This window comes from Ranitomeya variabilis, chromosome 3 (assembly GCF_051348905.1).
Source record: "Ranitomeya variabilis isolate aRanVar5 chromosome 3, aRanVar5.hap1, whole genome shotgun sequence".
In the NCBI taxonomy this organism is placed as follows: Eukaryota; Metazoa; Chordata; class Amphibia; order Anura; family Dendrobatidae; genus Ranitomeya; species Ranitomeya variabilis.
The window spans coordinates 724,919,142-724,940,162 of record NC_135234.1 but is presented as its reverse complement, the minus strand read 5'-3'; the positions used below and the strand labels follow the sequence as shown (position 1 = coordinate 724,940,162).

At 43.7% G+C, this 21,021-nt stretch overlaps 1 protein-coding gene across 1 annotated transcript; it reads left to right on the top strand.

Moving 5' to 3' along the window:
• The first annotated feature begins 2,561 nt into the window (after positions 1–2,561).
• On the top strand, positions 2,562–20,634 carry SKA3 (spindle and kinetochore associated complex subunit 3). The gene is made up of 11 exons (XM_077298379.1): positions 2,562–2,794; positions 4,948–5,052; positions 5,259–5,323; positions 6,336–6,501; positions 6,902–7,289; positions 7,699–7,778; positions 8,515–8,699; positions 16,641–16,841; positions 17,228–17,335; positions 19,417–19,487; positions 20,114–20,634. The coding sequence occupies exons 1-11, from the start codon at positions 2,647–2,649 to the stop codon at positions 20,118–20,120; spliced, it is 1,524 nt and encodes a 507-aa protein (XP_077154494.1). The 5' UTR covers positions 2,562–2,646; the 3' UTR covers positions 20,121–20,634.
• The last annotated feature ends 387 nt before the right edge of the window (positions 20,635–21,021 follow it).

Sequence of the window (21,021 nt, the reverse complement as noted above, 5' to 3'; positions counted from 1 at the left end):
AGCTTCCATATACATGGTATGATGCCCACCACTCCCCATATTGTATGATACCTCCTCAGCCCCCACATACACTATGATGCCCCCACAGCTCCCATATATACAGTGTGATGCCCCTCCACACTCCTCATATTGTATGATGACTCCTCAGCCCCCACATACACTATGATGCCCCCACAGCTCCCATATATACAGTGTGATGCCCCTCCACACTCCCCATATTGTATGATACCTCCTCAGCCCCCACATACACTATGATGCCCCCACAGCTCCCATATATACAGTGTGATGCCCCTCCACACTCCTCATATTGTATGATGACTCCTCAGCCCCCACATACACTATAATGCCCCATGGCTTCCATATACATGGTATGATGCCCCTCCACACTCCTCATATTGTATGATGACTCCTCAGCCCCCACATACACTATGATGCCCCCACAGCTCCCATATATACAGTGTGATGCCCCTCCACACTCCTCATATTGTATGATGACTCCTCAGCCCCCGCATACACTATGATGCCCCACAGCTCCTCTATACACTGTATCATGCCCCCCACTCCCCATATTGTATGATGGACTCAACAAGATTATTGACATAAAAAAAATAGCTTCCCACAGCAGACACAATCTAGTAACATGCTGCTGCGCTGTTTCAGATGCACAGACTGAATGGTGGAGTAAGTACTGGCGGCCTCTGTAGCACCATTATATCCACCGGTGTCTGCACCCTGAGGATTACATGGTAAGGCCTCACTCACACGAGCGCATAACACGGCCAAGCAATATCTGATGTTTTATAGGATAGCACTCATCCAAGTGATATATTATGGGGCAGAGCAGATCTGCCCCACAATAGCAGCATGCTGTGAGACCATGCGCACTCATACAAATCTATGGGTGCAAAGAAAACATTGGACTGCACTCGGCTGTCATCTCACTGCAGTCTGATTACCGCAATGGAAAAAATAAGTTCTCCGTCTTCTCTTCATGTGAGATAATCGGATCACACCAAGATGACATCCAGCTCTAATTCTTCATTTGATCGGAGTGACATTAGCGTAATCGGCCCGATCCTCTCGCATGAGAGAACATACGGCTGTGACCTTCACTTAAAATGAATGACTTTATTCCAAACTACAACTTGTCCTGCAAAAAACACAAGCCTTCATCCAGCAACGTCTGTGTAAAAGCAAGAAAAGTTATGGCTCTTGAAAGAAGGGGAGGAAAAAAACAAAAGCGTAAAAATGTAAACTGACTGCGTCCTTAACCCCTTTCTGCCAGCTGACGGAATAGTACATCAGCTGGCAGAACCCTCGCTTTGAGGTGGGCTCCGGCGGTGAGCCCACCTCAAAGCCGCGACATGTCAGCTGTTTTGTACAGCTGACATGCGCGCAATGAGCGCGAGTGGAATCGCGATCCGCTCGCGCCCATTAACTAGTTAAATGCCGCTGTCAAACGCTGACAGCGACATTTAACTAGCGCTCCCGGCCGCGCGGCTGGAAGTCCTCGCACCGCTGACCCCCGTCACATGATCGGGGGTCATCGGTGCATTGCCATAACAACCAGAGGTCTCCTTGAGACCTCTATGGTTGTTGATGGCCGACTGCTTTGAGCGCCACCCAGTGGTCGGTGTTCAAAGTACACCTGGATTTCTGCTACATAGAGGTGATCTGTGCTTCACCTCGATGTAGCAGAGGCGATCGTGTAGTGCATGCTTCTAGCCTCCTATGGAGACTATTGAAGCATGCCAAAATTTAAAAAAAAAAGTGTTTTAAAAATATAAAAAAAATAAAAAATATATAAAAGTTCAAATCACCCCCCTTTCGCCCAAATCAAAATAAAACAATAAAAAAAAAAATCAAACCTACACATATTTGGTATCGCCGCGTTTTTTTGGTAGCCGCAACATTGCATTAAAATGCAATAACGGGCGATCAAAAGAACGTATCTGCACCAAAATGGTATCATTAAAAACGCCAGCTCAGCGCGCAAAAAATAAGCCCTCAACCGACCCCAGATCACGAAAATTGAAGGCGCTACGGGTATCGGAAAATGGCGCAAATTTTTTTTTTTTTTTTTTTTTTTAGCAAACTTTGGATTTTTTTTTTACCACTTAGATAAAAGGAAACCTAGACATGTTTGATGTCTATGAACTCATAATGACCTGGAGAATCATAATGGCAGGTCACTTATAGCATTTAGTGAACCTAGCAAAAAAGCCAAACAAAAAACAAGTGTGAGATTGCACTTTTTTTTGCAATTTCATCGCACTTGGAATTTTTTTTCCCGCTTTCTGTTACACGACATGGTAAAACCAATGGTATTGTTCAAAAGTGCAACTCATCCCACAAAAAATAAGCCCTCACATGGCCAAATTGACGGAAAAATAAAAAAGTTATGGCTCTGGGAAGGAGGGGAGCGAAAAACAAAAAAAGGAAAAAAGCTCCGGGGGAGAAGGGGTTAAAGAAATTGTTCATTACTTGGACAGCTTCTAGTCATAACCCACCCACGGCACCGATAATAAAATAATAAAGGCCACAATCCCCTCCGGTGCGCTGCTGCTGTAGCTGTGACACCGGTTCTTCTCACCAGTGTCTTTACCACAGCTCACCACTAGATGGCAGCAGGAAAGTTAGAAGACGATGCCTGCACTCCTGTGCACGGCCAATTGTGTCAATAAAGTTTTCACAGCGAATGTTAAGGGAAAAAAAAAATTCAAGTTGTTGGCGGCTGCGGACGTCCGGAGTGTAAGCAGCAGAGAACAGCGGGGCCGGTCACCGTGCAGCTCAGGTGCGGGGTAACGTCACCCAGTATGTCTCAGTGGTCGGCATAGGACACCGTATAGGACTGACTGACTGTGTGTACACCTAGTGCATCAGTCACTGCACTACAGGTGCCAGCATGCCCGGTCACAGCTGCATGCTGGGAACTAATCAGCTGGGGGGGGGGTACATTATCCCTGCCCAGTGTTACACCACAGGTGCCAGCATGCCCTGTCACTGCTGCATGTGGAGACCCAATCAGCTGGTGGGGTGGAGGGGATACATTGTCACTTCCAGTGTACACCACAGGTGCCAGCATGCCCAGTCACAGCTGCATGCTGGGATCTAATGCTCTGATTATATTGTGTGCAGCAGTGGTCTATAACTTGTGCCCAAACTACAACTCCCAGCATGTCCTGACAATCCTTTGAAGGGATATTCCCAACAATAAAACGCATCATAACTTGCGGGTCAGTGGGGTCTCAGTGCTGTGCTCCCCAGCGTGCTGCGCTCTGCTTTTTCCATCAGTCCCATAGAGCCGGTGTAGTCTCTATCCTGGGCCTCACAGATCAGGGCCATGTGCAGCCTGTAGTGCAGTGAGCACCATGTGTGTGATCTACCCTGGTCACTAACAATGTCAGTGGATCGCTGCACCAGTGCCAATAACGCTCCTCCAGCGCCTGAACCTGCCCGATCCGACCTCCAGGGTGGGAAAATGCTGCTCTACTCCGGGCAGGACCACACCGCAACCTTCTTATGCAGACGACGAATAGGTCACATGTTGGATGCTGCTGCATCTGTCCAACTCCTGATGGAAAAAAAAATCCTTTACCTCTTAAAGGGGAGGTCCGGCAGCAGCGGCTATCTGGAGCTACTGTGCGTGTCCGCTGTTTTAGAGCATCCCAGTCCATTGATGATGTAATACCCTGATATGTAATGTTTCAGAGCAATTGTTGGCCGGTTTAAAGAATATGGAACGTGTCTGCATTTCACTACAAACTCCGTGTTCCATCCTCCGTCCCCACATTCCAAGCACAGAGAATTCAGTATATGTTTACAGGGGACGTGTTCATTCCACCATACATTGTACTTTTTCCATGTTCATTCGCTATCTAAATAGGATATTCCAAATGCATCTTTTCCTATGTGATACAGGACAGGGGGTTGATGTATGTTCCTTCCTCTATAATCTGCACTTATTCCACATCTCGGATCTTCAGGAATCCTATTATACCTCTATCTTTATACTAATAGGTTATTAAGTTTTGTTCATTCTTTTTAGTATGTTCCCGATACAACCTACTATTGGGGATTCCAGTGGTCACCCCGCCATTGCTCTGCAAATTATCACCTATTCTTTTGTTAGCTTATCACTTTTAGGCTATGTTCCCACGGTGAGTATTTGGTGCGTTTTTCACGTTGAAGCTTTTTTTGTACTTTTTAGGTAAATTAGGCTACTAGCACTTTTGAGTGCGTTTTTTAAGTCCATTTTATTTTGTTTTTGTCCCTTGTTGGTGTGTCATGTTTTAAATAAAGCTGCTTTGTTTTGATTTCTGGTAAAACCCTATTGATTCAGTCGTGGATCAAAAGCTCTGAGATTTCAGGAATCTCATACACACGCATTGTTTTTTTTCCTGACTGAATTGGAAAACTGCAGCATTTTTTAAAACTGCAGCATGTCGCTTGTTTCAGCGTTTTTGTAGCTTTTTTTTTCACCCATAGAAAGCAATGAGTAGGTGCAAAAACCTAAGGAAGTTTCATCATGTTTTTTTTGACGCACTAAACTTTATCAGCATGCACAGGAGACAATATAAGTGCTGCAGAGATCCATGCCTGATCTATCAGTTGTGTGATACGCTCCTGGATAACCTCTTAAAGGGCTCATTGACACAACTGCCTGTATCAGAGGAGCGCTCGCCGTGGTTTTCTTGGATACCACTCATGCCCATGATATTCTATGTGGCCGTGCCCATGTCCAATCATTTCCTTGGACCGAGTGGTTCGAGGAAAAATTTGGAGACGTCCAATTTTGATCCAAGTGTCATATTACAATCAGCAATGCAAATCTATGTAGTCTCTTAGAAACAGGAATTTGATTTGTTTAAAATGGTTAATATGCAGATTTTTTTTTTCACGTGTGGCTGAATAATACTGCATTGTATACGCCATTCTCCATTACAGCCATGTCAGTGACTGGGAACTTCTTCAGCAAATTAAGGTGCTTGGCGCTGACTTTGGAGAAGGAGACGGCGCAGCTTGAGCAAGTGTTCACCCAGGAAGATAGTGGTGAGTACAGCTAGTGGGCGAGTTGTGGCCACAAAACCACCGTGATATCCATAGAGACCGCATGTTGGCACAGGTGTCGGCAGCGTCCTGGTCGCTGCATCTGATATTGATCAATCTTACGCTTTCAAACCAAACAAATGCGCTCCTTCCCCCTTTACTTCCTCTTTCTTTGTATTCTTACTTTGTGTTTCCTCTTGTTCTTGCAGACTATGAAGAAGAATCTCCAATGCGAGTGCTGCATGATCTGCGCTCAGACATCACGGGTGTAAAGGTGAAGTACATGTTCCCCATTATCCACACACACTTGCTCGGATAGTTTTGGGGGGAGTGAATGAAGAGTCCTGCAAGCACGGCCATTCCCTTTATTCGCAGCAATACGTGGGTCTCTGGATCCCTGTTCTCGAGATCGCAGGTATCCGAGGTCCGAAATCTCTCTACTGTAGCATTACACCACATATTCCCCGGCTGTACATAGAGAACAGTAATGGGGTGACGGATACCTAGCAGAAAACAGTGACTGGGTCTTCTGCGCTGCTGATGAGAGCCAAAAGAAAATCACAGGAGACCAGATGAATGTTTGCAATTTATTATCAACGCATTTCGAAGTCATCCAACTTCTTCATCCGGAAAAGACCAGACACACACAGAGACCGCGGAGGATCCACTTACTCCTTCCTAACACATTACCCTTTTGATAAAGCACCACTCCATCATTTTGTTTTTTTCAGCACTGGAGTGGCGCTTTAAATGTAAGGTCATATACTCACCCACCGGCGTCTTCCTCCAGTCCAGCGGCGCCATCTTGTGACAGCAGCTTCGGTCTGGCCAGGAGTCAGAAGCTACGTCACAAGAGGTCATTGCAAGTCTATGAAAGCCAGAACAAGACTCTCATAGACTCATAATGAAAAATTACTGCCGCGCCGCTCCATGAAACACTGGAGCTGCCGGCAGGTCACTTTTCTCCGAAGACCGACGGGAGCAAAGCTAAAAAACGATGAAGGCGGCGGCAGATGAGTATGAGACGGGGCAGGGCACTAACATTTAAAGCGCCACTCCAGCTATGCAATAAAGAAGAGTGGAGTGGCGCTCTAATCTGTGGGATTGCAGCAGCTGATATTGTTGTGTGATACACAATCGCCTCCTTGCCCCTTATCATCAGATAAGACCTCATTGCGCTTTTTTTTTTTTGTTCCCCAGCATTTTCTGCGGAGGCGTAGCAGAGGCGGCGTTTGTATTTTGTTCCACCTCTGATAAAATACACCGGTTGTCCCTCTTTTTTACAGAGTGATATACAGGCCGCTATTGATAAAACCGAAAAGAGAGGACAAGAGCTGAATAATTTCCTAAAGATCTGTAAAGTGCTGCAGCGGAGAAACGCCTCCGACCTCCAACAAATCAGAGACACGTTTCAGAAGTACGGATATAACCCGCCTGATCGTGCAGCCGCAGGTAACATTATATGCACATGATATGGAAGTAATTGTACAGTAACACTATGGCTCGGTGGTGACACAGCGTCGCCTGCAAGTCTCAGTAAGGACATGGGCACACAATGTCTTTCAGGCTGATTCCACCTGGAAGCTGTCGGAAAAAGTGCCAAATCTTAAAAAGAATTAACATATGCACAGCAGTGTGAAAACAATTTGCTGTGCACATGTTCAGTCTTTTCTAACCTTTAACCGCATCAGGCTTCCAAAGCAACCTTGACTAATCTGGTGGCTTCTGCTTGTAAACCCTATACATTAGCTTTCGGATCACTGACATTATCCATCTATGTGATCAGTATTCTTACACATCGCTCGTAGTGTTCCTTTAATCTACGTTTTGCACCTTATTCATGAATTTACAGAACACGATGACCCTGCTGAGGAAGTAGTCACATCTGAGAGCGCCGATGAGAGTTGTCAGAGCTCTGATCCACAAGACCTTCCACCTCCGCCACTCATCGAGAAGCAGGGCGCATGGGATTTAATGCGCGTCCCCCAGCTCTCTGACTTTGGCCTGTCTCATTACCAGCTTCCCGTAGTGTGGGATCCGCAGATTAATAAAAAGGCTCCAGAAGAGAAGTCAAGACCCTTATATCAAGACATCCGCTCTATAAACGTGGCCAAGACCCCAAAGTACGCCTTATGTAATGAAGAAGACTTCTCTCAAATCCAACACTTTGGGATAAGTGAATACAGCGCAAATCTGAACGATGACTACACAATGGCACTGATAAACAAGAAGAAACAAAGGTATGTGCCAGGAAGGCTTGTATATAAGCTGACGTGTGCACAAATATCCAGACTCCTCCTGACTTTTAAAGGAGTATTCCTATCTCCAAGATCCTATCCCAATGTGTAGGTGTAATAATATTAGCAAATACGTCCAATTAGAAATGTAGTATAGTTCTCATGATTAGCAATGTCGCTTACCACATGAGCAGGGCATTGCAGTAGCTTAGTGACAATTAGTGGTTGTAATCATGGAAGCTACTGCAATTCCCTGTATATAGGGTAAACATCATAGATAATCAGAAGAACTATACTACATTTGTAATGGGAGGTATTTTCTAATATTATTAAGGAGCAAATATTTGACAAGACCCCTAGACTTGTATAAATGGACCATAAATATATTTCTTACTGCTATATTCCCCTGCAGTGGTCCTGAGAAATCAAAAGCATCATCCAAGGACATTAAAAATCTGCTGGCCACCCCTGCCCATCTGACTTACAGGAGTGGTAAGTGGCTACCTAACAGGCACCCTGTGGTCTGGACTCATATGATGAAAAGCATGTCTGAGCCTTTAATGACCTGTGTCTAGTCCTGGACCCTTAGGACAGCGTGTGCAGGAGGGGCGCAGTGCACTGTAACAAGCAGCAATTCTTTTTCATTAAAAAAAGTAATTTTGTATCAACTACTAAATGATCTTAGACTTTTCCAGTTGGTTTGCCCTCATATTAAAGGGGTTGTCCACTACTAGGACAATGCCTTCTTAGATTCTGTAGTCTCCCCAAGTAAAATAAAAAGAAAGAAAACCTTGTACTCCCCTTCTGGATTATGTTTCACTCACGTGAGTGGTGCAGCGCTCATACTTCTATCGTACTAAAGCCGACGTGTTGGGGGGGTGTTATTTCTGCAGCCCACTAGCCACCACAGCGCTCACATGACATAAGATTGTTACGCAAGCACTGAGGGACCCGGCGCTGACATCGCAGGAGGCAAGTAGAGCTTTTTAAGGGGTGTTCAATAGTGGCCAACCCCCTTCTTAATTACTATATTCCCGCATGAAAACAGTCTATACTCACCTGCGATGCCGGCCTCTTTCCAGCAATGTCGGTGCCGGGGCTCACTTGACATTGTCACGGGAGCTCTGCAGCCAATCGGCGGTCTCACATAGGCCACTTCATTTTCCCTACATTTGGACAGCAAATATACGGTAAATGAAAATCAATTAACCTAATGTTTACTGCGTAGGTACAGACATCGTGGATTCTCCTTGTCCCCCGACTTTCTGCACACCTGGACTAAAGGTGCAGAAGAAAGACCTAAACTGCACAAATCCCGAACCATCAGAAAGTAAAGAGCCTTTGTTGGTTAAGAATTTAGACACTCCGCCATTACCTAGCTTTAAGACCAAGTGGCTGAAGAGCGACACACTGGTAAGTCCGACCCTTATGCTTTATTACCGGTGTTTACATCCATTCTATTGTAGTTAAAGGGGTGGTCCGAAACTAACATTGATTCAATCCTAATCTATTCAATGTAATAATCTAATCGTTTTTCTAATATATTTTCATTAAAGAGTTCCTACCGTTCCCTCTCTACTCCCTATCTAACTGAGCAGGGAAAGTGATGACTGCTTCTGGAGCAGACTGGTTTCTACTTTTCATGCACACCAAGTTCTCTCCGGACAATTTGCACCGACAGTGCACTCTCTTGCCAGCTCGTCACTTCTCATCAGAGCCAAAAAGGGAGCGCACTGTCAATGTGAGCCGAAGAGGGAGCGCAGTTTCGAAGTAATCCTCTATCCATTGGATAAGGGGATAACTCCCTCATCGCTGGGGGTCAGACAAATAGAACCCAAAACGATCCCGAGAACTGAGGCTTTAAAGAGCTCTGATTGAATGGAGCAACAATCATTCTAATGGGAGTGCTGTGTTCAACTGGTCTTCGGCACCGCTGTAAGAATGAAGAGAGCAGCAGTGCGCTTGACGTGCCACCTCTCCAGTGCCCCGTTTTTTTTTACTTAGTAGCAGTGTCAGCATTTTCACACCCATCAATCTGGAAATTATGCGCTATCCAATGTATACACAGGATACCTTCCAAACGTGACAATACATCTTTAACCCTTTAGTGACAGAGCCAATTTTGTACTTAATGACCCGGCCAATTTTTACACTTCTGACCACTGTCACTTTATGAGGTTATAACTCTGGAACGCTTCAACGGATCCCGGTGATTCTGAGAATGTTTTTTCGTGACATATTGTACTTCATGTTAGTGGTAACATTTCTTTGATATGACTTGCGTTTATTTATGAAAAAAAAATAAATTTTGAAAATGTTGCAGTTTTCAAAGTTTTAATATTTGTACCCTTAAATTGGAGAGTGGTGTCACACAATATAGTTAATAAATAACATTTCCCACATGTCTACTTTACAGCAGCACAATTTTGGAAACATATTTTTTTTTTTTGTTAGGAAGTTATAAAGTAAAATTTGACCAGCGATTTTCTAATTTTTCCAAACAAATTTACAAAACCATTTTGTTAGGGACCACCTAACATTTGAAGTGAGTTTGGGGGGGTCAACATAACAGAAAATACCCTAAAGTGACACCATTCTAAAAAGTGCACCCCTCAAGGTGCGCAAAACCACATTCAAGAAGTTTATTAACCCTTCAGGTGCTTCATGAGAACTAAAGCAATGTGGAAGGAAAAAATGAACATTTTTACTTTTTTCACAAATTTAGTTTGGAACCAAACTTTTTTATTTTCACAAGGGTATCAGGAAAAAATGGACCACAAATTTTGTTGTGCCATTTCTCCTGAGTACACCGATACCCGGTATGTGAGGAAAAGCCACTGTTTGGGCGCATGGCAGGGCTGACAAGGGAGGGAGCACCATTTGACTTTTTGAACCCATAATTGGCTGGAATCAATGGCAGGCACCATGTCGCATTTGGAGACCTCCTGATGTACCTAAACAGTGGAAACCCCCCCAATTCTAACTCGAACCCTAACCCCAGCATCACCACCCTAACCTCAACAGCACCACCCTAACCCTAGCCCAACCCTATCCCTAGCTCTAACCCCAACCCTAACGGAAAAATGGAAAAACATTTTTATTTTATTATTTTTACCTAACTAAGGGGTTTATAAGAGGATGGGGTTTGATTTACAATTTTTTTTATTTTGATCATTGTGATAGGCTCTATCACAATGATTAAAATGAACCAATAGGAAAATTCTCCTATTGTTACGGGTGCTGGCCGGCACCTTTCGGCTGGCGCATGCGCCTGCCATTTTCTGCTGGAGGACAGAGCTCAGGGGACCCCATTTCTCTCACCTCTGGTATGCTAGATCATATCAGATGAGAGAGAAATAAATGGAAAATCTGATCTTTTTTATTATTTTTATTTTTTTTTGCGGTCGCCGTTGTTCACTGGGGATGATGAAGACCAAGCCGAATCATGTTCTCTATGGTCACAGCTACCCTCGGTAGCCGAATCCCCGGAGATTTTTCCGACGCTGGGGGGGCACTATAAAATTATTTCTCAGCACCGTTAAAAAGCGGCAATGAGGAATAAGTACCCCTAACTGCCGCCGTTTTAAGGCGTATCAGCGGTTGCTAAGGGGCTAATTCTAGATTTGTATGAAGAGTGATCAGATGAATTGCAAAGTGCAATATATATATATATATATATATATATATATATATATATATATATATATATATATATATTTAAATCCCCCCTTTTGCCCTATTCTAAATAAAACAATTAAAAAAAACCCCACATATTTGGTATCGCCGTGTTCAGAATCGCCCAATCAATATATAAAAAGAATTAATCCGATTGATTTTTTTTCTTGTTACGCTGTTTACCAAACGCCTGATTTACGTTTTTTTGGTCGCCACAACATTGCATTAAAATGCAATAATGGGCAATCAAAAGATCGTATCTGCACCAAAATGGAATCAATAAAAACTTCAGCTTGACACTCAGAAAATAAGCATTCACCCAGCCCGAGATCCCAAAAAATGGAGAAGCTACAGGTCTCGGAATATGGCGGCATTTTTTTTTTCTTTTGACAACCTTTTATTTTTATTTAAGTGGTGAAAAAAATCCAAAGAACCTAGACATGTTTGGTGTCTATGAGCTCGTAATGACCTGGAGAATCATAATGGCAGCTCAGTTTCAGCATTTAGTGAACCTGGTGGAAAAAAAAACAAACAAAGAACAATTGTGGAATTTAACTTTTTTTGCAAATTCTCCGCACTTTGAATTTTCTTTCCTGTTTTCCAGTACACTATATGGTAAAGCCAATGGTGTTGTTCAAAAGTACAACTCGTCCTGGGAAAAATAATTCTTCAATGGCCATCTTGATGGAAAAATAAAAAAGTTATGGCTTTGGGTAAAGGGGAGCAAAAAAAAAACAAACAGAAAACTAAAAATGGCAGATTTTAGGATGTATAAAAAGAGAGCAAAAATCCCGCTATCCCAACGTTATTGTTGCCTCTTATAAATCACTGGTGCGGCCACATCTAAAATATGGGATCAGTTTTAGGCTCCACATTATAAAAAGAATATTCAGAAGTTAGTCAGTGCAAAGGCTGCAACTATACCATTAGGAGGCATGGAAGGCCGCTCATATGATGAGAGGATGGAAATCTGGGATTGTTTAGCTTAGAAAAAAAAGACGCCTCAGAGGGGATCTCATTTACATGTATAAATATATGTGTGGTCAGTACAAAGGACTGGTACATGACTTATCCTATTCCTTCTAAGGACCATACTAAGGACCAGGGGGCACTTATTATGGGTGGAAGAGAGGCGATTCCGGCAACTAAACAGGAAAGGGTTCTTTACAGTTAGAGCAGTCAGACTGTGCAATGCCGACCACAAGAGGTAGTAATTAGTGATGAGCGAATATACTCGTTACTCGAGATTTCCCGAGCACGCTTGGGTGTCCTCCGAGTATTTTTTAGTGCTCGGAGATTTAGTTTTTCTTGCCCAGCTGAATGATTTACATCTGTTAGCCAGCATAAGTACATGTGGGGGTTGCCTGGTTGCTAGGGAATCCCCACATGTACTTATGCTGGCTAATAGATGTAAATCATTCAGCTGCGGCAAGAAAAACTAAATCTCCGAGCACTAAAAAATACTCGGAGGACACCCGAGCATGCTGGAGAAATCTCGAGTAACAAGTATATTCACTCATCACTAGTGGTAATGGCAGACGCTCTAACTGCTTTTATACACGGGCTGGATGATTTCCTCAGTACACATGTTGGGGGTTATAGATAATTTAGTGACAAAATGTATAACTGGTGGAGAAAGGTTGAACTTGGTGGACCGAGGTCTTTTTTTGAACCTATGTAACTATGGAAAAACCCATGGTGGTAAAGAGGTTAAAAAGAAGCTGTCAGCATGTTTTTGCTACCTCATCTAAGCAACATAATGTAGGAAAAGAGACCCTGATTCCTGCTGGACACAGCAGTTGTGATGCAGTTTTTAGATGTAGCAGAGCTCAGAAAGCTGCCCCTGCCCACACCACAGCTTCCTGTGTATATAGACTGTGAACTGCTAATCAGTGCTGGGGCCAGAGCTGGACCAGGAGGCACAAGTGCAGCTAGTCCTCTCCTGCTAGTAAAACACTGATTGTATTAGAACAGCAGCACACAGCATAATAACGGACACTTCACTGACATCAGGGTCTCAGGCTTTAGCCCATGCTGCTCTCATTTTGCATAGCAAAATCCATCTGACTATTCCCTTTAACTAAAGACTGGTTGTAATAGCGCTTCAAAGCTGATCAAAATTACTTCTTTTTTCTGAAATCTGTTTATCATTCTTTTGTAATCGGCCGTGGACGTTTTATGCTGAAGAGGCGCAAGTGGCTGTTACTGGACTTTGCACTTGGTCGTCTTCCACCTGTCTACAGTTTATGACGGGACACTGCTTTTTTTGTGACCTGCCTTCTCTAGCCGAAATCTCATGCAGGCGCGGTCATTGCCGGAGCTGGGCATTTCTCAGCTCAATTATGAAATTTGGAAGTTGCTGCACATGCCCAGCCCCTCGGTGAATAAAACATTAACATTTTGTGTCCATGGCCAGGAAACTCGCCAGATCTCACTCCCACTGAGAATCTGCGGTCAATCCTGAAAAAGCGGGTGCAAAATCACAGAAATTGTGATAAGCTCCAAGCACTGATTAGACAAGAATGGGTTGTCATTAGCCAAGAATTAGCCCAGAAGATGATATCCAGCTGTCGGGGCAAAAGGTAGAGGTCCTGAAAAATAAGGGTCAGCACTGTGAATAGTGAGTCTTTACATAAATTTGATGTATTGGTCAATAAAGGTTTAATATTGTATGAAATGCTGATAATTGTAGTGCAGTAACTGTAGAAACATCTGATCTAAAACCACTGAAAAAGTAAACTGTATGAAAAACTAAATTTTTATCCGTCTCAGAACTTTTAACAGGGTTATTCCCATCTTCTAAGACTTGTAAAATTAAGCAGCTTGTAATTTACTTATTAAAATTTTTCCTTATTGTCCCCGAATCTTTATTTTTTTTCATTTTGCCTACTGCTCACTGCAGCGGGAACTGATCACTGCTGCTGGTAAGCAATGCACCGAGGCTGGCCAGGATCACTGGAGCGCACTGTTGTTCCCCCAGATCCTGGACAGTATAGGCTTCACTGTACTCTTCCAATGCTACACAGTTTGGTCCAACAGTATGACTGTGCTGCCGACATGAATTGTCAATCGTCAATGCACCGCCCCACCCCTCCCTAGCGATCAGGAGGTTCTGAAGACAAAACTTTGGATTAATCACTCTGTTCATTTCAATAGGTAACAGAGAAGAAAACCATTAAATTAATCCCACCATAGTGATAGAGATCAGGCAACAATAACTGCTGATGAAAACTGCAATTACAAGTTTTCCCAATGTAAACAGAACTGTGATCACAGCAGCATCTGCACCGATACAAGCAATGGGAGAGGGGAGGAATGTAAGCTGGATGTGAGCTTAGCAGATGTAGGCAGAACTTGTTACCTGTGATCACAGCAGCATCTGCACCCACAGAAGCAATGGGAGAGGGGAGGAGTGTAAGCTGGATGTGAGCTTAGCAGATGTAGGCAGAACTTGTTACCTGTGATCACAGCAGCATCTGCACCCACAGAAGCAATGGGAGAGGGGAGGAGTGTAAGCTGGATGTGAGCTTAGCAGATGTAGGCAGAACTTGTTACCTGTGATCACAGCAGCATCTGCACCCACAGAAGCAATGGGAGAGGGGAGGAGTGTAAGCTGGATGTGAGCTTAGCAGATGTAGGCAGAACTTGTTGGCTGTGATCACAGCAGCATCTGCACCGATACAAGCAATGGGAGAGGGGAGGAATGTAAGCTGGATGTGAGCTTAGCAGATGTAGGCAGAACTTGTTACCTGTGATCACAGCAGCATCTGCACCCACAGAAGCAATGGGAGAGGGGAGGAGTGTAAGCTGGATGTGAGCTTAGCAGATGTAGGCAGAACTTGTTACCTGTGATCACAGCAGCATCTGCACCCACAGAAGAAATGGGAGAGGGGAGGAGTGTAAGCTGGATGTGAGCTTAGCAGATGTAGGCAGAACTTGTTACCTGTGATCACAGCAGCATCTGCACCCACAGAAGAAATGGGAGAGGGGAGGAATGTAAGCTGGATGTGAGCTTAGCAGATGTAGGCAGAACTTGTTACCTGTGATCACAGCAGCATCTGCACCCACAGAAGCAATGGGAGAGGGGAGGAGTGTAAGCTGGATGTGAGCTTAGCAGATGTAGGCAGAACTTGTTACCTGTGATCACAGCAGCATCTGCACCCACAGAAGAAATGGGAGAGGGGAGGAATGTAAGCTGGATGTGAGCTTAGCAGATGTAGGCAGAACTTGTTACCTGTGATCACAGCAGCATCTGCACCCACAGAAGCAATGGGAGAGGGGAGGAATGTAAGCTGGATGTGAGCTTAGCAGATGTAGGCAGAACTTGATAGCTGTGATCACAGCAGCATCTGCACCCACAGAAGCAATGGGAGAGGGGAGGAATGTAAGCTGGATGTGAGCTTAGCAGATGTAGACAGAACTTGTTAGCTGTGATCACAGCAGCATCAGCACCCACAGAAGCAATGGGAGAGGCAAGGAGTGTAAGCTGGATGTGAGCTTAGCAGATGTAGACAGAACTTGATAGCTGTGATCACAGCAGCATCAGCACCCACAGAAGCAATGGGAGAGGGGAGGAGTGTAAGCTGGATGTGAGCTTAGCAGATGTAGACAGAACTTGTTAGCTGTGATCACAGCAGCATCAGCACCCACAGAAGCAATGGGAGAGGGGAGGAGTGTAAGCTGGATGTGAGCTTAGCAGATGTAGGCAGAACTTGTTGGCTGTGATCACAGCAGCATCTGCACCCACAGAAGCAATGGGAGAGGGGAGGAGTGTAAGCTGGATGTGAGCCTACAGATGTAGGCAGAACTTGTTAGCTGTGATCACAGCAGCATCAGCACCCACAGAAGCAATGGGAGAGGGGAGGAGTGTAAGCTGGATGTGAGCTTAGCAGATGTAGACAGAACTTGTTAGCTGTGATCACAGCAGCATCAGCACCCACAGAAGCAATGGGAGGGGGGAGGAGTGTAAGCTGGATGTGAGCTTAGCAGATGTAGACAGAACTTGTTGGCTGTGATCACAGCAGCATCAGCACCCACAGAAGCAATGGGAGAGGGGAGGAGTGTAAGCTGGATGTGAGCTTAGCAGATGTAGGCAGAACTTGTTGGCTGTGATCACAGCAGCATCAGCACCCACAGAAGCAATGGGAGAGGGGAGGAATGTAAGCTGGATGTGAGCTTAGCAGATGTAGACAGAACTTGTTAGCTATGATCACAGCAGCATCAGCACCCACAGAAGCAATGGGAGAGGGGAGGAATGTAAGCTGGATGTGAGCTTAGCAGATGTAGGCAGAACTTGTTAGCTGTGATCACAGCAGCATCAGCACCCACAGAAGCAATGGGAGAGGGGAGGAGTGTAAGCTGGATGTGAGCTTAGCAGATGTAGACAGAACTTGTTAGCTGTGATCACAGCAGCATCAGCACCCACAGAAGCAATGGGAGAGGGGAGAAGTGTAAGCTGGATGTGAGCTTAGCAGTGTTGTAAAGTGGCCTGCACCGGTATAAGGCAGATAGTGATAAGTTCTATTCAGAAAAGTGCTGCTGAACTAGATCTCGTCTCACCTTATGTATTTGGCCCAACATTATCGATGTACCGTTGTGTACTGCTTATCTGTATGCCATTATTAGTAAGTGCCTAGTTGTATCTAACTAGAATTTTTTTGTCCTTTATCACTCTTTCAGAAAACCCTGGACATCACCGAACCTATTCCGAGGCCCGAGCTTTCCTACAACCTACAAGAAGCTGTTCCTCCAGTTTCACATTCTGATAATTACTATGAAAACCCAACTAAGATGTCCTCTCCCCCTAGGATGGGAGATTTCTCTATTGGCATTCCGCCCCGTCCAGAAATGACCTCCTGCTTAACTGAAGACCTGCTCAAGGTATCCTCTACTCTCATGTCCATCAAAATGAAATCTGTCACCAGATTTTACAATACACGCTGCATAACTCATTAACGATATCCTATACCTGATGTAGCTGGTAAAAAATGTGTGTCAGAATGGCTTCACAATAAAATGAGCATTTTAAGAGTCAGGTTAGAATTGAACTCTTAAAATGCTCTATTTGAGTATTTGAGGCCGAACTATCAAAAAGCACTGCACATCCATTGCAACGGAGGTTTTCAAAGAAGTACATCAGTCTCATTGGGTCCAATAAATCTATTTTTAATAATGTATGCAGGTTGACTTGTGAAATCTGCTGACAGATCCCCTTTGAAGGTGCCTGGTAAAATGTTGTAAAAAGCTAAGTGGTAATTTCTCCACAGCACAATCTGAAGCTGGCCTCTCCTCCCAAAGTGTCAAAGTACGAACACCTGTTGTGGACACCCACCCGTCCGGAGATGACGTCCTGCATCACTGAGGATATTTCGCAGGTCTCTGTCGTGCTGTTTCTTATCGTATTTTATTATTGGTATTGCTAAAAAAAAATGCAATGGAAATTGAGCATGCCATGCATATTTTGAGGCAAATTTGTTGTGAATCCCAGGCAAAATCCGTGGTGATAAATTAGTATGTGTGAACGTACCCTTAGGCCGGCTTCTCGTCTCCGACACACTCAGCCTCATAGGCGTACATGAGTTTGGGTCAGGAGCCCTGCGGCCGGTCCGTACATCACAGCATGTGCTTACACTCCGACTACTGGCTGCACCGCGCTCCTGCATTATTCAGTCTTATTCACACACTCCTTCTTGTTCAGTTTTTTTAATTACATTTTTCAAGTCCAATAGAGAAGTCTATGAAATAAAAAACACCCTACCCAGAGCATGCCGAGTACTGAAAAAAATAGGGTGCAAATTCCAAAAGACAAAACGCTGTAGAATTTGCTATAGGTTTTAAAGTAACATTTGATGGCACCGCTGATGTTTGTAGTTTTAAAAATGTGCATAAAATGCTTTGTGTGACTCCAGCTTTGCAGCTATTCATTGCAGCTATTGCATTTTGGGACAGTCGGTAAAAACAAGGGTTGTGGCATTTCTGCTAACTTGCAACACCACGCGCCAAACAACTGCTGCACAATTTTGGTGCAATTTTAAGAAAACGAATAGGTCGTGTAAACTTATCTCTGCCTAATTTACGGTAAATGGGATTATTCTGGGAAAACCCAGTTAACAGCTATCTGCAGGACCGGTGATAACTTATTGATCCAAGAAGATCCAACATCACGCCAGAGCAGCATCAGTCAGTGGAATAATAATTTTTATCCCCATTTACAAAACTGCCTGACCGCCGCTTCATTCGTTCTTCATGGGACTGTTGGAAAAAGCAGAGAATGACTGGATTGGCGGTCAAGCATGCACACTGCAGCTCCAGTATAAGGAAAGCGGCTGTATAACTGAGGATCGCAACACAATTCTCGGACTAGCCGGCAGCTCTCCCGACCCAACCATGACAGCTGCATAGAAATACATGCTCTCACACTCCGGTAGGGAGAGCCATTGGCCAAGCCGAACATTGCATTGCGATCTTTGCCCAAATATATGGCTGTCTAACTGTGCCCTAAGGGTGCAGTCAGGTTGCCTTATTTGCATCGCACTTCTCGGCCTGGCCGTTGGCTCTCCTGACTTAAGTGTGACAGCCTATGTTTCTATGCAGCTGTCACGCTCAGGTCAGAATAGCTGATGGCCAGTCTGAGTATTGGGATGCGATAATCATGCATGTATCACGGTCGTTGGACTGAGCCCTAGTAGGGATAAAAGTCCCAGCGATCAGATCCTAGACAATCAACAAGTGATAACTTTATTTTCCCCAGACATCTCCTTTCAAGAGAACTTTTCACAATTTTTCATGTTGACCTGGACACACAATATAATAGTGACTGCAGAGCGGAATAAAATGTTTTGGTTTTTTTTTAATTACTTTGCCTCTTCGTTGCAGAGATATTAGCAATCAAAGTATTGGCATGTAATGAGATACCTTTAAGTCTAAGTGGTTGTTAGCAGTGGTTTGCCTAACAGGGACCTTATCTGAAAGGTGTGAGTCATCTGGACTCTATTCCCAGCACTGTCTAATCATACAGGAGGTGAGACCAGGAGATCAGCTTTGTATCCTTACATCTGACACATGGAGAAACCCAAGCTATGGTGGGGGTGTTCTCTTTAGGATGTTGCTGCCTACTTTTGATTGGACAACTCTCACAGGGAGAAGCACATGCCCCCCCCCCCCCCCAGTGAAAACTGACTGTTTAACTCATTAGGTGCCAAATTACTTGATTGCTAATATCTCCACAACAAAGAGGCAAAATAAAAACACGTTTTTTTCGGCTCTGCAGCCACTATTGCCTTGTGTGTCAGTTCAACATGAAAAATGTGAAATCTGGTCCACTTCTTGACTATGTAGTCTACGTTTGCACTGTCTAAGAATTAGACGTTATTGTAAATATGTTCCATTATCTGTACTACAGTAATTATTTGCAAATTATGGTCTTTCATGAAACAAACGTGTCTTCTGTTTTTAGATATTAGCTCGGTATTGTAAAAATGAAACAAAACCATCATGGCAGAAAACATCTGAGAATAAAGAGAACAGGTAAGCTTGATTGGTGGGCTCTGGTGACATGGATGTTTCTGGGATGACCCTATATATCTATTGCATAATGGATTTATAGGGTGACAAACTGGGTTATGAGTACACAATATGACCAGTTTTTTATTCACGCTGCAGCCAGTAATCTGTGAATTCCCTGTTTAACAGATCACTTGCTGCTATATGAATAAAGTCCAGATTCTATGATATTGGGTTGACATTTTCAGGTTGGACTTTAAAATACATAAAATAGGCCCGTCGTTTTGTAAGTATTCTAGACACGTTTTTCACGGGAAGAACACCTACTCATTTTTGCCTATGGGTATGTTCACATCTACAATTTTTTATTCTTGTGGACTGGTTTGGCTACAAAACAAAAATGTCTGATTTTTTAATTATACTTATGGGCCCTCGAAAAACAATTATAGCACTTTAATGCCATTCATGTGCTATCTCCTTTTCACTAAGCAGTTAATAGAAGTTTTGAAAAACCCATAGAGTAGTTAATTTTTCTTCATATGACAATAATGGAGGACCAATGAATTGAAAAAAAAAAAAAATTGACACAGACCAAAAGAATTGCAGTCAGGTTGATATTGCAATGACACTTGTATTTTGTTCCTCTTTAGACCCTGATTATCGGAAGGCTGCAGTGGATCAGTGTCTGCACAAGACTCTCTGCTCCCCATTCATTAGAAGATGTGTAGTACATGACTGAGCACAGGTTGGGGACTTATTTCTCCGTGGTTAGAATCGCTTAGTCTTTGTACACATGATGACAGTACATGCTCATGACCGAATTTTCACTTGTAAATTTCTCGCGAACATGTTAGTGGATCCCATCCAAGAAGAGCAGGAAAACTTCCCCTATAGATTTTCCAGCTCACGGACATTGGTTCTTTTTCTTGCAAAAAAATACATTAAATATACGATCGAGTGATTGCACCTTTATTTTAGGTGGATTGATAATTAAAGACTTTAAAAATTAAAAGTAATTTATATAAAGATTTTGTACATATTTTTCAAGCTGTCGACCCAACGCATCCAAGATTAAAAGCAACGAGCTTAAGGCGCAAGTGCGAGGAACAGGATTTCAATAATGTTTCATGGTTGTAGGTCATATTAAAAATAAAAAGCTACTTTGTTTTCACCATTGTCAGCTGAGTGCTTACATTTCATATGCTCAAAACACTGGCCGCTAAATGAGGATGTACACAATCTCAGGGTATAGGATTCCCATCATTAAGGCCTCATTTACTCGTCCCTTTATTATAAAAAGGACATGTTCCAACCATAAAAGAAACAGAATGGCCCAAATTCATCAAAGCAGAATTCTGACATAAAAAACTTTGATAAGCCAAATAATTTTGGCGCATCATGAGGCAGCGCTAAAATGTTGCAGCTTATGGCAATCTCACGCCTCAATCCCAAATTCATGAGCAGCGACGACGTTCCTTGCGCCATAAATCTTATTCCAGTCAATAAGAGATCTGAGTAAAGTTTGCCTTGAGGCGCACACCAGTTGTCAAGCCCTCCT